This window comes from Abramis brama, assembly GCF_963993115.1.
Source record: "Abramis brama genome assembly, chromosome: 12".
NCBI lineage: Eukaryota > Metazoa > Chordata > Actinopteri > Cypriniformes > Leuciscidae > Abramis > Abramis brama.
Genome location: NC_139974.1, coordinates 15,324,894 through 15,341,821, shown reverse-complemented (window position 1 = coordinate 15,341,821; position 16,928 = coordinate 15,324,894). Strand labels below are relative to the sequence as shown.

The window sequence follows — 16,928 nt, the reverse complement described above, 5'->3', positions numbered from 1 at the left end:
CAAAATAAAGCAATTATCATGATGCAAAAAAGTAGATTTTGTTTTTAAGACTATCCTGGTCACTCTTAATTATAAAAAGTGAATGAGGACAATCATGCTCAAAGATGACAAAAAGAGTTAGCTATAAAAGTAGTCCGTACAACTCCTGCACCATAATTCCAAATTCTTGGAAGCCATAAAATAGCTTTTTGTGGAGAAAAGACCAAAATTTAAGTAATTCATTCTTTGGTAACACGACAGTTACACATTACTTATATGTATTACACATTACTTATTGCTACATTAATTATATGTAATTACTATAGTAATTACAGTAAATTATGGATAATTACAAGTAACTAACCCTAAACCAAACCTTAACCATAACTCTATAGTAAGTAACATGTAGTTAATTAATATTTCTCAGTACTTAAGTACAATGTAACTACATCACCTTAAAATAGTGTAACCCATTTTTATCAGTCCTATTGTAATTGCATAATTGCGTTGATGCATCATTTAAAAATTCTCTTTTTGTGTTCCACAGAAATTCAAACAAATGAAGTGTCCCTTTTTTGCCCATTCATTTGCCCAAAAGTCATGTCAAATGCATTTAATAGATCACTTTAAAAGTGCTATCAGATCAAAAATACAACACTACACATAGTATGAAGCAATCAGCATTCAATTAATCCAAACATAGTACAGATAAACAATAGATTATGAGCTGAACTTTAAGAGAGAATGAATACGCGTCAGTAGTGCGGGACAACAAATAGTTTTTTATGGCCTCCACACTTTTATCAGGTCTATGGGGAACATTTATCAGACCACAAAACACAGCTGCACTAGCACTTCTAAACAGAGTGTCCAGAAGGTGGCACTCCAGCCATCATGACGCCACTGTGCCCGTTCACAGCAATCTCCCATCGCCTGTCCTCTCAGGTCTCTGTTGTGGAAAGGAGAATTTTCATGTGTGTGTGAGATCATGTTGTATTTTTTTAAAAGCTGATTTTCTTTTGATATAATTTTATACTCTTGGTTTTGTGTTCCTCTCTCTGTGCGTCACTAAGGTTTGGCACGTCAGACTATGTTTCTCAAATAATACACTCGTAAAATGACGAAGGAACTCTGTCTCTCTTTCTTTTTCTCTCTCTTTGTCCTCTTTTGCGTAGATTTGTAATAAACTCAAAGGCACAAACCTCACTGTCTGCTGTTGCAGAATTGGACCCACAACAAACCCCCGGCTAACGTCACACTCTCTGAAACGTGGGGTGTGTGGCCATTGCCGCGTCTAACAAGTGCTCGGCTAGTTAACAGTAATTACCCACATTCCTCGGTTTTTGCTGAGATTGCGGCCACACTGTTGCTCACTCTCACTATGAAGCTCACGTGGGAAAACTTCGACCCTCTGTGCGAGAGAGCGTTTGTGTCACAGTTTTGTGTGTGGTGGGACTGGGTTAAATCTGTTTATTTTGCATTTTGTAGGGCAGTGTTTGTGCTTTGCTCTCATGGTGTCTTAACCTCAAGTCAGTGTGGTATTTACTAACGTACGTAACTCATAATGTATATTTATCTAACGTGGTCACTAACGGTGCCATATTTGCGTTTAACAGTTAAACTACCCTTTGTTTTCCTTGTCTCAAATTTAGGCCCTTACTGAATGTGTGAAATTGTCTTCTTTTCTTCTCTCCTCTCATTTATTATCACTGATCTAACAGCCTGCATGCATGAGCTGTCTCAGTGGAACAGCCTTCACCCATCAGGCCAATATGTAGATCAGCGCTAATAAAGGAGAAAATAACAGTCTCAGGTTTTCAGATGGTCCTTTCAAAATGCATTACAAGTTTATGTGTTAATGTGTCAACTAAGTCCCTCATGTGACCAAACAGACATGAAGAGAATATTTACATATTTGTTTTATTAAATCAGTTCTTTAGTCAGACCAGTTTTGACTGTTAAATGTGTGGGGAGTTTTTTCATCAATTTTCTAATTTTCATACGTAGCAAAATGAGTAAACAAATACAAATTAAAAGTAATATTAAATATGTTAATCAGACAGACTAATGATGATATTTATTTATTTACAAAAATAAGTTTTTGGCAGTCCCTACTCCCTAAATCTCTGCCAAATGAGATTTGAATGAATTAGCAAACCATTAAAAAAAACAAAACATTTTAAAATCATTTAAAAAATAATTTTCAGTATTTTCAGTGCTTTTTCTTGAAAGATACTTTTTCTATATATTTTTCTAAATTGTTTAACAAAAATTATAATGGAACCTTAGAACCAATATTATACAAATGTATTATTTATGCATGTGTTCCAGCATATGTAACACATCCTTTCATTTCAGTTTTTAAATATGTGTGAATCTGACAAGAGTTTTCACGTTTCATGGCATTCAGTGTTAATGGGGTCTGTTAAGCTGTTAGCTGATAGTATTAACATAACTCGCTCATAACGGTAGATTCGCTATCCTGATGGGACAGCAGATGCCCCTTCACAATAAAAAATCTGGTTTTCAGACTGACCAGAAACAAGATCACTCATGGAGAGGTGGGACCCCAGATACGTCCTAATGTAGATCAGCTTTCCCCGTGCCGGTTTTGGGCTCCGTGAGTGCACTCATTAATATCTCTGCCCTCTGTCGGCCGGAGCAGGAGGGGGAGGAAGAGGCTGGCTGATGGATAGGTGAGTGACAGAGGAATTAGCATAACAAGATCCTCGCTGGGAAGGCCAGGGACTGGGAGACGTGTGTGAAGGGGGTGGTCGGTGTCTGTCCTGAACTCCAGATGGAAACAGACCCATAGCAGCTGTCTAACCAGGACTTTTATAGCACTGTGTGTGTGTGTTTGTGTTATATTGTTGAGTCTGATTGAGCAGGAAAGAATAATCAGATTTTACGATATCAAGCGTTTTTAAGCCTAAGTCTCTCAATGTCTGTATATTCTGATGCATTATCTGTTCATGATTGTTACTAAGAAGTGAATTAATAGCTGTCCGTCATATTCTGGCGTCATCTGGTATGCACTCATGCCCCCTGTCGAGGAACTGTCATTCACCCCCTCCACACACACTTAAACAGTCACTGTGGATCACAGAACTGTGTGTTTTTGTGTGAGAGTGTGTAAAAGATGAGTGTTATTAAGCAGCTTTTAAGTCCTCAATTATGGATATTTTTAAAATGCTGATGATGGTACTATTAGAGGAACATGTGTGCATGTGTGAAGGGCCGCTAATCCGCATCCTTAGGAGCCGATACACTGATGGCTCCTGGCTTGGGAGAGCATTGATTCCAGATCATTCTTCACTTGTTGTCCACACTCAAAGGGACCGTGCGGTCGCGTGCAGAGGATGTGGGTTACGATAGTGGTGATTAAAGTCCTGCTTATCTGAATGATGAAGATAATCCAATAGCTGCCTCTGTATGTGCAAGACTCTTGTGACCGTGTGAAGGTTTACATTTTTGTGCGGTGGCTTGTAAACTCTTTTGCCTCTGTGATTCTGTCAGTACGCCACAAGGGCTGCTGGCGTAGAAACTATTAATCCATGTGAAGTTCTCATGAGCGTGTTTTTATATACAAAAAGAAGTGTATTAAGTTTTCTTGGAGTTTTAATTTGTCTGAGAAAATATCTCCTCTTGGTTGTAATTTGCTTGTTTTAATTCGTCTGAGAAAATATCTCCTCTTGGTTGTAATTATAAGGTTTAGCCACATGAAGCTAGTAAATATGTTTGTTCCTGTTACGCTACTAGTGTTCCCACTGCATCAAAAGCCAAAAAATACAAAAAGGGATAAGTTTCTTAAAGGGATAATTCACTCAGGAACTATGCCAAAAACAATCTTATGCCATAATTTACTCACCCTCATAACGTGTATGACTTAATTTCTTCTGTGAAATACAACGGAAGATCAAGGTCAAGTAAAAATTATTTCTACAGAATTTCAATTTCAGGATGTTAATGTTTATTATCCTAATAACTTCATGCCTTTTAGTCACATTCAGCATATTAGAGCTGGACAATAATATTAAAAAGCGAGTAAGCCATTGAGATATTATGTATAGTATGTATCGCACTATGCAAGTAACTGTATGCATGCTGAAAAAATTATATATAGTTATATCATTTATATATAGAGCTAGGCAATAATATAGTTACATTTTGGCGACAAAATACATCAGGAAGTTGACATTTGCTATATAGTATATCGCTTTATGTTATTGTACAATATGTATCCATATAAAGTTGTATACTAATATACTAATATATATATATATATATATATATATATATATATATTATATACAGTGAGGAAAATAAGTATTTGAACACCCTGCTATTTTGCAAGTTCTCCCACTTAGAAATCATGGAGGGGTCTGAAATTGTCATCGTAGGTGCATGTCCACTGTGAGAGACATAATCTAAAAAAAAAAATCCAGAAATCACAATGTATGATTTTTTTTAACTATTTATTTGTATGATACAGCTGCAAATAAGTATTTGAACACCTGAGAAAATCAATGTTAATATTTGGTACAGTAGCCTTTGTTTGCAATTACAGAGGTCAAACGTTTCCTGTAGTTTTTCACCAGGTTTGCACACACTGCAGGAGGGATTTTGGCCCACTCCTCCACACAGATCTTCTCTAGATCAGTCAGGTTTCTGGGCTGTCGCTGAGAAACACGGAGTTTGAGCTCCCTCCAAAGATTCTCTATTGGGTTTAGGTCTGGAGACTGGCTAGGCCACGCCAGAACCTTGATATGCTTCTTACAGAGCCACTCCTTGGTTATCCTGGCTGTGTGCTTCGGGTCATTGTCATGTTGGAAGACCCAGCCTCGACCCATCTTCAATGCTCTAACTGAGGGAAGGAGGTTGTTCCCCAAAATCTCGCAATACATGGCCCCGGTCATCCTCTCCTTAATACAGTGCAGTCGCCCTGTCCCATGTGCAGAAAAACACCCCCAAAGCATGATGCTACCACCCCCATGCTTCATAGTAGGGATGGTGTTCTTGGGATGGTACTCATCATTCTTCTTCCTCCAAACACGTTTAGTGGAATTATGACCAAAAAGTTCTATTTTGGTCTCATCTGACCACATGACTTTCTCCCATGACTCCTCTGGATCATCCAAATGGTCATTGGCAAACTTAAGACGGGCCTTGACATGTGCTGGTTTAAGCAGGGGAACCTTCCGTGCCATGCATGATTTCAAACCATGACGTCTTAGTGTATTACCAACAGTAACCTTGGAAACGGTGGTCCCAGCTCTTTTCAGGTCATTGACCAGCTCCTCCCGTGTAGTTCTGGGCTGATTTCTCACCTTTCTTAGGATCATTGAGACCCCACGAGGTGAGATCTTGCATGGAGCCCCAGTCCGAGGGAGATTGACAGTCATGTTTAGCTTCTTCCATTTTCTAATGATTGCTCCAACAGTGGACCTTTTTTCACCAAGCTGCTTGGCAATTTCCCCGTAGCCCTTTCCAGCCTTGTGGAGGTGTACAATTTTGTCTCTAGTGTCTTTGGACAGCTCTTTGGTCTTGGCCATGTTAGTAGTTGGATTCTTACTGATTGTATGGGGTGGACAGGTGTCTTTATGCAGCTAACGACCTCAAACAGGTGCATCTAATTTAGGATAATAAATGGAGTGGAGGTGGACATTTTAAAGGCAGACTAACAGGTCTTTGAGAGTCAGAATTCTAGCTGATATACAGGTGTTCAAATACTTATTTGCAGCTGTATCATACAAATAAATAGTTAAAAAATCATATATTGTGATTTCTGGATTTTTTTTTAGATTATGTCTCTCACAGTGGACATGCACCTACGATGACAATTTCAGACCCCTCCATGATTTCCAAGTGGGAGAACTTGCAAAATAGCAGGGTGTTCAAATACTTATTTTCCTCACTGTATATATACACTCACCTAAAGGATTATTAGGAACACCTGTTCAATTTCTCATTAATGCAATTATCTAATCAACCAATCACATGGCAGTTGCTTCAATGCATTTAGGGGTGTGGTCCTGGTCAAGACAATCTCCTGAACTCCAAACTGAATGTCAGAATGGGAAAGAAAGGTGATTTAAGCAATTTTGAGCGTGGCATGGTTGTTGGTGCCTGACGGGCCGGTCTGAGTATTTCACAATCTGCTCAGTTACTGGGATTTTCACGCACAGCCATTTCTAGGGTTTACAAAGAATGGTGTGAAAAGGGAAAAACATCCAGTATGCGGCAGTCCTGTGGGCGAAAATGCCTTGATGCTAGAGGTTAGAGGAGAATGGGCCGACTGATTCAAGCTGATAGAAGAGCAACTTTGACTGAAATAACCACTCGTTACAACCGAGGTATGCAGCAAAGCATTTGTGAAGCCACAACACGCACAACCTTGAGGCGGATGGGCTACAACAGCAGAAGACCCCACCGGGTACCACTCATCTCCACTACAAATAGGAAAAAGAGGCTACAATTTGCACGAGCTCACCAAAATTGGACAGTTGAAGACTGGAAAAATGTTGCCTGGTCTGATGAGTCTCGATTTCTGTTGAGACATTCAGATGGTAGAGTCAGAATTTGGCGTAAACAGAATGAGAACATGGATCCATCATGCCTTGTTACCACTGTGCAGGCTGGTGGTGGTGGTGTAATGGTGTGGGGGATGTTTTCTTGGCACACTTTAGGCCCCTTAGTGCCAATTGCCACGTCGTTTAAATGCCACGGCCTACCTGAGCATTGTTTCTGACCATGTCCATCCCTTTATGACCACCATGTACCCATCCTCTGATGGCTACTTCCAGCAGGATAATGCACCATGTCACAAAGCTCGAATCATTTCAAATTGGTTTCTTGAACATGACAATGAGTTCACTGTACTAAAATGGCCCCCACAGTCACCAGATCTCAACCCAATAGAGCATCTTTGGGATGTGGTGGAACGGGAGCTTCGTGCCCTGGATGTGCATCCCACAAATCTCCATCAACTGTAAGATGCTATCCTATCAATATGGGCCACCATTTCTAAAGAATGCTTTCAGCACCTTGTTGAATCAGTGCCACGTAGAATTAAGGCAGTTCTGAAGGCGAAAGGGGGTCAAACACAGTATTAGTATGGTGTTCCTAATAATCCTTTAGGTGAGTGTGTGTATTTTATTATTATTATTATTATTATTATTATTATTATTATTATTATTATTATTATTATTATTATGTATGTATAAAGATGTGGTTCAATTAAATGAAGGAGAATTTCAAATGCCAAGAATTAGTCTTTTAATAATAAACTAAAATAGGTATTGTCAACAAGAACGGTCAAGTGGCTCAACTAAACAAGGGGTATATATACACAGGACTAAACGAGTAAGTTAACAATGGGCAGGTGGACACAATAGGTTACTATGCTAACAGATAGGCGCACACTAGGAAACTAGGAGTGCATCTCAATCAGCTCCCTAGTAGTCAGGGCTCTGATCAATTGCAGAATCCTTTGAGGGCAGTGAAACGTTCGCTTCCTAAAAAGTCCCACAATGCACCGTGAAAACCAGGGAGCATCTATGGCCACTGTTTACTTAACAGAACGTGAGCCAGCTTACTATACATAACGATACGTGATAGATGTTTTTAAAAATACAAACCATTATTTCATCATATTTCAGCATAAACATGCATCACTAGACAGGTAATGAACATAATATAGCTAACATTTATAATTTATTTATGGTGCTTAATGTAGCACTTACAGTGCTGGTCAGAATTATTTGCCCCCTTGGTAAATATGATCAAAGATGGCTGTAAAAAATAAATCTGCATTGTTTATCCTTTTGATATTTTATTAATATCTATTTTAGCAAAAATCTAATCTTTCATTGAAGTAAAATAATAAAATGTTTTTCTCCAAAATGTGTTGGGAATAATTATTTGCCCCCTTTTATTAAATACTTTTTGCGACCTCCTTTTTCCAAGATAACAGCTCTGAGTTTTCTCCTATAATGCCTGATGAGTTTGGAGAACACCTGACAAGAGATCAGAGACCATTCCTCCATACAGAATCTCTCCAGATCCTTCAGATTCCCAGATCCATGTTGGCGCTTCTTCTCTTCAGTTCAGCCCACTCATTTTCTATAGGGTTCAGGTCAGGGACTGGGGTGGCCATTGCAGATGCTTGGTTTTGTGCTCAGTGACACATTTCTGTTTTGATTTTGATGTTTGTTTTTGGATCACTGTCCTGTTGGAAGATACAAACATGGCCCGTTATAAGATTTCTAGCAGAGGTTGTCAGGTTTTGATTTTTTATCTGTTGGTATTTGATCGAATCCATGATGCCATGTATTTGAACAAGATGTCCAGGACCTCTGGCAGAAAATTAGGCCCACATCATTAAAGATCCAGCAGAGTATTTCATTTTACACATGGGCTACTTTTTTATCCCTGTATGAAGCAAACCCATGTTAAGTGTTTGCTGCCAAAAATTTTTTTTTTTTGTTTATTATTATTATTATTATATTATTATTTATATATATATTATTTATTTTTTATATTACCGTATATTTATAATAATTATATATAATCACAAAATTTGGGTTCCCAGTTTTTCCAGGAATCACAGTTTTTATTAGATTTTTTTTTCCCAAATCCTGAAGCCCCATTTGTCAGTGGTGGTGGTGGTGTTTTTTCCTTCTTCTTTTTTTCTTTCTTTTTCTTCATACAGTATTGTTTTGGACCCCAATGGCCTTCATTATATGGACAAAAACAACTGAAACATTCTTCAAAATATCCTCTTTTGTTCCACGCAAGAAAGACAGTCATATAGTTTTGGAACATGCGGGAGAAGAAATTACAGATTTTTCATTGTAAAAAGTGCAGTATGAGAAAAACTAAAATGACTTTTGAAAACTCATTTTGAGGAGTTTAAGTGGCATGAGGACTGTATGCATTTATAGGCCTGATTATCCAATATGGACAAATATAGCTTTGATCGTAAAACTGAATGAATCATTGACATCCTCTGATTTAGCGTCTATTTTATCGAGGTTTGCCTAATGTTTTTACAGCAGTGTTTCTGGTATTGGAAACACAATAAGAGCAGTTCCTAGAATGTTCTCTCGAGATCTCTTTAATGCCCTGCCAGCGCAGTCGTTTAGAGAGACAATCACTTTCGAATCCCTTTTGTCTGTTTGCAATCAATGCTGGTCTTTTTACAGTCAAAAAGAAAAAGTTATTGATCAGCTCAGGAGGCTAGCTGATAGATCGCAAGTGTGTTTGTGTGTGTGTATGCGTCATTGCGTCTGTTGGGGTTGGCTGGAAAAATAAATGATTTAGTAATTTAGAGTCTTTATTACTCTCCGCAGTTCTAGAGGTTTGTTGAAAGATGACAAGAGGTTGCATTGAGGTTTTATTTACACACAATTAAAGATCAGAGATCTACACGCTCGTTGAGGTGGTTCAACGTCTCGTACTGCCTGGGAAAAGAGGCTCATATCCACAAATGTAGTTTAATGTAACTGTGGCACTAATTAAATGTTTTTGGTGTTTTAAAAAGTACTGAAAGCTTTAAGTGGCTTTTTTGAATGTTTAAGATGCTGGAAAGAGAGTTTTGGGTAACTAACACCCACAAACAACTGTGTACGTCTCTGTCAGCGTTCATGTGGGTTTCTTCATTATGTATTTGCTGTTATAGACTTTGATTTGACTTTCTACTTGTTTGAGTACTTTGGCTAACTAGATTATGTTTTCGGCTTCTAATAAGAGATGCTCAGTCAGTCAAGTTTAACACATTTTACCATTTTAAATATTAATTTTGCAATGCAAAGTTAATTATACTTTTATCTCTCTTATTAAATGACTGGATGAATACACAAATGCAAAGAAATGTCATCAAATTAAATACAGATTTCAACTGACATTATTGTATTATGTGGCTTTAAGTCTCAATATGAAACTAGCATTGTCTGAGACAAATGCATAGTTTCAATAACATAGTTTAGAAGACATTATGCATAACTGACAGCAGAATGCAGAAAGTATGTCAAAGAGCCACGTAATAAACTACAATACGTTCCTCCTTTGATTTGATATTTGTATTTTTGTATGCCTGTCTGCGTTTGCATTTTGTTTCTGAATTGACTTTACATGGATTCTTATTAGCATTGTAAATATGCTAATGTGATGTCTTCATTTTATGTGATAAACCAATTTAATTTCAATAATGTGCACATTTTTAAAAAGGTAAAACTGTATATTAATGCTTGTTTATAGATAAACAAAGCACACAAATACGCACACATTTACTCAGCATAAGGGAAATGACAGACACGCTGAGTTAATGAGAGAATTATTGATGACTGATAAGTACGGCAAAAATCAATACAGGGGAAGTCATAAACTCTCTCTTTTCCTTTCTCTCTCACTCTCTTGCTTTATCCCCATTTCTCTCAATCTATCTTGCATCAGCTCTTTTCTCTTGGTCTTTAATAATTAACTTCAACATTATTAGCTTTCTTAGTATAAACAGCCTATTCATTAGTGTTGACACACAAACAGACCACTCATCTCAAAGCACTGCATGCTTTTTCTCCCAGATCACATTGTATCCAGTGTTTGATATAAATTAGGATGAATTGGATTGTTTTATGTGGGTATTTAGGGTTTTAGTGCAGCAGATGAGGTTGTAATGTAAAAAAAAAAATTGGCCAATTTTATTGCTTTAATTGCATTCTAATCGGGCAAATCCCTGGACACACATATCTATGTCAGTAGCATTAAAAGCACCCCTCCCATGTAGAACATGGCACGCTTTAACGTGATTGGCCACGCTTGGTCTTCTTAAGGCGTGGCGCTTAATTGAACATGATAAAGTGTAAAGTTAATTACCCCTTAGAGCTGTCACTCATACCCCAGGGGGCGTGTTCACTTAGGGGGAGGAGTGTCGCTTTAGGCACAGCTGTCGTACGCAAGTGTATGTGTTTGTGGGGAGGAGGACAATGGGTCCTTGTCCTTAGAGAGTTGTGAAGGATGATTTGGACAATCGGCTTTTAAAGGCAAACACTCAAATGCTGTCCCGCTGGTGCCAGACAGCTTATTAATACCCTCCTCTGCCCCAAAACACACACACATACAATGTTGACTGAATCCTGATCTGCTTTAGTTAAATTAGCAGGTTGCGCTTCTAAGTTATAAAATAAGTGTACAAATTAAATGATTACATAATGAAAAAAATCTTTGGATCTTTGAACATGTAACATGTCTGTACTATTGTTTTGGGGTTTTTTGTACCATGTTGATGTGTACCATGATTTTCTTAGAAGTACTTTGGAGTACCATGTAAATACCATGGTATATGAATATATTTATTTATTTATTTATTTATTTATTTATTTGTTAATTATTTTATTGTATTTATTTTATTTGGTTTTATTTTAATTTAGTATCTTGACATAACCGTCTTGATGTCATCATTATAATGATTCCACCACAGCACTGAATTAAATGGCAATTATTGATTTTTAGCTAATTTTGTAATGATTTTCAAAAGCGTGACTGTGTTCTGTCCAGGTGTTGGTGCAGCTAGTCTGGCTAAACTCACCTTCATGGTGGGCGGCGTCGAGGAGGAATATAATGCTGCCCAGGAGCTGCTCACCTGTATGGGAGCAAAAGTAGTGTACTGTGGCCAAGTGGGAAGTGGACAGGTAAATGCACGCAAACATTAATGTCCTTTAGATTGTAATTGATTAGATAATGTAGTACAGTGATGGTGACATCACCATTACTTCAAAGAATACCATGGGAAAAAAATGACTTGCTATCTTCTAAAATGCCAAAGACAGTGTACTTTCTGCTAAAAGACATTAAAGGTAAAGTAAAGGTGCTAGCAAAAGCAAGTTAGCTGTGAAAGCATAAGATCCCACCCCCCCTTCAGAGTCAAAGTCTCCAAAACCATGCCACCTCCAAAACACATGAATGTACACAGCCATAGCAGAGCATGCAAAGCATTACAAGAGACGGTGTTAAATTACCTCATGTCTCAAAGCACATAACATTACAGTAATAATGAACATAAACAACTCTGACTTGTACCACCTGACTGCTGCAGATTAATTTCGCCGTTGATGGTGTCGAAATGAAAGGATTGCCATGATTGGACATTTTTTGGTCCTGAGACTTCGACAGAAGATACATGTAATTTAAAAATATCTATATATTTAGACCACTTCTATTATTGATTGTTATCAGGATGTGAAGAGAGTTTTTAACCAGTATAACAAAGTGTTTATGAAAAACATTGCCTACCCTACCTTTAAGAGACATTGTTGTCTATTAATGGGGTCATTTTCCCCCCAAGAGATTTACTTTTTTATGCATTTAAAACATATTCTGTCATTGTTTTTGTACATTTTATTACCCTTTGCGACTAGATAATGAAACAATCAGTTAAGATCACTCTAAAATGGTCAGGAATCTTGTTAAAAGTAAACTTCTGCTGCTCATTTCCAACTTTTCTCTAATTTTCCATTTTTATATTGTTAGTTTTTCTGCCGTTTAGAAATAAAAGCTTCTACTATATCATGTGTCAAGTTTATGAACACTCATTAGCAGTGGTGGGGGTAACGCATTACAAGTAACAGGAGTTATGTAATCAGATTACTTTTTCAAGTAACTAGTTAAGTAACACATTACTTTTAAATTTACAACAATCAAATAAGTAACACAGTTTTGTTTTTCCCATTTATTGACTGACACTTCTCCTGTCCGCATGTTGAGAGAAATTGAGAGTGAGGTGCAGAGGCGTTGTGTGCACTGTGTAAACATGATTCTTATTGTGGTTCTAGACTAAATGTCAGCATGCATTTACTCCTCGCACTTGCACAAAAACAGATTCACTATTCCTTAAAATGAATAAAAACAGTGAAATGCAATAATTAAATGTTAAATACAAATCTACTTTTATCAATTCAATCAATCAATCAATTCAATTTTATTAAGCCATTTCAACTGAGTTGATAGGAATTTGTCTTGGTATGCCCACATACAGCTTAATTGACATAATACACTGACGTTACAACATGTTCCACACATACTTCACAACAACAACAATATACACGGACATAAAAGCCTCATATTGCACATAAGATGAGTTAGCGGAATGACCAGATAAAGGGTGCTTGAAAACAGAACCTCATAAAAACATTCTGGGAGTAAACTGATGTAAAGCATTCGGTATCCTAGCCTCAGACCATGTTTAGGTGACGTATGGCCTGAAGATAGAAAAATTACAAAAAAATTTATGTATTTAATCTCACTTTATTAACCAATGTCTTTGCTGCTTACCTCCGATGATCCAATTCAATCATATTAATAAGCAAAAATGATTTTAGATAAACATCACATTTGTGTTTCAATTTTTTGTTTTTATTACTGAAGAGTGTTGAACTTTCTTCTCCTGCGTCGTATTTTTCTGCAATCCAGAAAGGTTTGTTTTGAGCTGCGCCCTCTACTGTACAACCGTAATTTGCATTTCATTCAGTCTGAGGCTTATCCATTTCACTTTTGATGGTAAAGGGCCTTTACATTTTCCCAAAATAAAATTTTTGTTTTGTTTTTTTTGTTATTAAAAAGCAAACGAGCAACCCCAGCCCAGGTGAGAAAAGTAACGCAAAAGTAACGTAATACATTACTTTTCATTATAAGTAACTAAGTAATGCAATTAGTTACATTTTTAGGGAGTAATGCAATATTGTAATGCATTACTTTTAAAAGTAACTTTCCCCAGCACTGCCCATTGTGAATGTTTTGTGTTGATCTGTGATCTGATCTGTGGAGATGCATATTATTAGATGGCATTAGACTCCTCATGTGTTAATTGATGCATAACAAATTTCTAAAGTAATGACAATAAAAGACCAAATGTTACTACAAAGTCTTTAAATTAAATGACTTCTATGGCTGAACTGATGTTTTTCAATTTTCTTTTTCAGGCAGCAAAAATCTGCAACAACATGCTGTTAGCAATTGGCATGATTGGTACAGCAGAGACCATGAACCTCGGAATTAGGTGAGTGAGAGAGAGAGAGAATGAGAATGAGGGTGCTGTTTAAAATGAGAAAAAAAGTTTTAAAAGTAGACCAAATGTTCTCTGCTCTAGATTCAAGCTGCTTTAAAGGAACACGCCGACTTTTGGGGACTTTAGCTTATTCACCGTATCCCCCAGAGTTAGATAAGTCCATACATACCTTTTTCATCTCCGTGCGTGCTGTAACTCTGTCTGACGCACCCTCTGCCGCTAGCCGCAAAGGCTAGCCGCAACCGCTAGCCTAGCTTAGCACAAAGACTGGAGATAAACGGCTCCATCTAGCATACTGCTCCCAATAAGTGACAAAATAACGCCAACATTTTCCTATTTACGTGTTGTGATTTGTATAGTCAGCGTGTACAAATAACAAGGTCACATGAGACAAAGCCATCTTCTAACAGTATACATACTGGGAACTATATTCTCAGAGGGCGAAGCACTGCTACTTCTGCGGAGTGATTTACTCCAACTCTGAGCGAGCTCTCTGCTCCTCACCACGGGCTTTTCAGGTGCTGCAAGCAAATCACTCCGCCCAAGTACCAGTGCTTCGCCCTCTGAGAATATAGTTCCCAGTATGTATACTGTTAGAAGATGGCTTTGTCTCATGTGACCTTGTTATTTGTACACGCTGACTATACAAATCACAACACGTAAATAGGAAAATGTTGGCGTTATTTTGTCACTTATTAGGAGCAGTATGCTAGCTGGAGCCGTTTACCTCCAGTCTTTGTGCTAAGCTAGGCTAGCGGTGGGTGCGTCAGACAGAGTTACGGCATGCACAGAGATGAAAAGGGTATGTATGGACTTATCTAACTCTGGGGATACAGTGAATAAGCTAAAGTCCCAAAAAGTTGGCGTGTTCCTTTAAAATGCCACACGATAACTTTGTGTAAGAAAAGGACTGAAATTTAAGGGGTCATGCCATGACTTTATTTAAATTAGGAACATTTTACCATGATGTTCACTTATAATGCTAGTGAAGTTTTTTGCCCCCAAAAAAATACATATTCGCAAAAAATTAATTATTTTCTTTTTTTTATATTGACCCTTTGTTGGAATCGCTCCATTTTAGTGCTGTGGCTCCTTTGAGGCTTTCACTGAAAATCTTGCCATCCGCTCTCAATTCTCATTTGCGTTCATTTAAATTCGGTTCGCCACATTTGACAACAGTGATGACAGACACCATTGTTTGTTGTAACAGATCACCATGCGCCATGTGTTTTTAAGCTTAAAAGAGTTTGTTCTTAGTTTATTGCATTTAAAAGACATCCTGTGACAATGTGTAGGCAATATCTTTTCTTCTTAGTACTGATGAATGCAGAACATGATTTTTTAAAAATATATATTTTTAGAGTGAGAAGAGGGTAAAATGATATCAGAAGATATTGGTAGGCAGTTTTGCTTGCATATACAGCTTAACAAGGTTAGACTCAACAGATTCACTTGTATATGAGATATGTTTTCATATTCACTTGAGTGCAGTCTTAAAATCTAGCACACACCAAGTGATGTTATCCCTCTTTTCAGGGATATCAGGAGGGGGGTGTAGGCATATGCACACTCATATACACTTAAGCAGGCTCATTTAGATGCCTTGGGTTCCTGGCTGTCATAAATCTCCCATGCTGCACTGCAGCCTGTCTTTTCATGCAGCAGACTGCACATAGAGAATGTAAAGAGGATGAATGTTTGACTGAGATATTATGATTTTTTTATTTTTCCACCGGAAAGCAAAGGGGATGCACGGGAGGAATAATCAATCTCTCACTATGGAGAATTATAATAATAAAAAAATGTCCACCTTTCATGTTCTTTTCTTTTGCTCTTTCTGGGTTTTACCTTCATTTTTGGGATTATTATTATTTATTTATTTTTCCAGTTTTGCTGCCCTCTTGCCAAAATGGAGGACGTCTAAATTTTAAGTATTCATTTTAAATAAAATTAAAGTAATACAATTTAAAAATACATAAAATAGAAATGCAATGTAACATGTAAAATTCAAGAAAAATATTTGTTTTGTTGTAAATATTTCAGCAAGGCTGAATGCAGTCAACACTAACATTTGTGTAAAAATAATAATAAAATGGAATCAGATTATTTACTTGTAAATACCATAAGTGGTAACACAATAAAGTCCCATTAGTTAACATTAACTAACAATAATCAATACATTTGTTAACGTATTTATTAATCTTTGTCAACATTAGTTAATAGAAATACAACTGTTCATTGTTAGTTCAAGTTAGCTCAGGTCCAATAAATAACATTTACAGATACAACTTTTGATTTTAATAATGCATTAGTAAATGTTTAAATTATATTACTGAGATTAATAAATGCTTTAGAAGCATTTTTCATTGTTAGTTAATGTTAACTAATTTAGTTAACAACTAATTAATGTTAACTCATGGAACCTTATTGTGTTAAGTGTTACCCAATTGGATCAATAATTGAAAAGTGTTTACTGTGATTCATTCAATATTGAATTTGTATTATGTCAACATTTTGGCCTATATGATTTTAATCAAACCCCCCCCCCCCTCCCCCAAAAAACATTTGATTTGCCTCTAACACTTTAAAAGAGTAATGGGACACTGTTCCCTCTTTGTAGAAAAAGTCATTTTACTTAAATTTTTCCCAACGAGTGCTGGGTGTCTCTAGTCATGCATGATGTTTCGTTTGGAAAAGAAGTGTCCCCAAATGACCGTTATCTCCCTTCTCGCTCGCTCGCTCTCTCTCCATTTATCTTCACTTACGCATGCATATGCTGCTGTCTACACTTTACAAACAGTAGCAAAAACTGAGAATGAGCCCTATTTTTTAACGATGCCACATACACACTGAATTGAGAGGTTCTGAATTGAGAAGTTCATCCACTACA

General features: G+C 37.1%; 1 protein-coding gene across 1 annotated transcript in view; it reads left to right on the top strand.

Moving 5' to 3' along the window:
* Positions 1-16,928, top strand: part of hibadha (3-hydroxyisobutyrate dehydrogenase a) — a 28,417-nt gene that overhangs the window by 4,873 nt on the left and 6,616 nt on the right. Inside the window, exons 5-6 of the mRNA XM_084131903.1 lie at positions 11,533-11,666; positions 13,953-14,029. Of these exons, the coding sequence (XP_083988029.1) occupies positions 11,533-11,666; positions 13,953-14,029 (211 nt within the window). The remainder of the gene's footprint in view (positions 1-11,532; positions 11,667-13,952; positions 14,030-16,928) is intronic.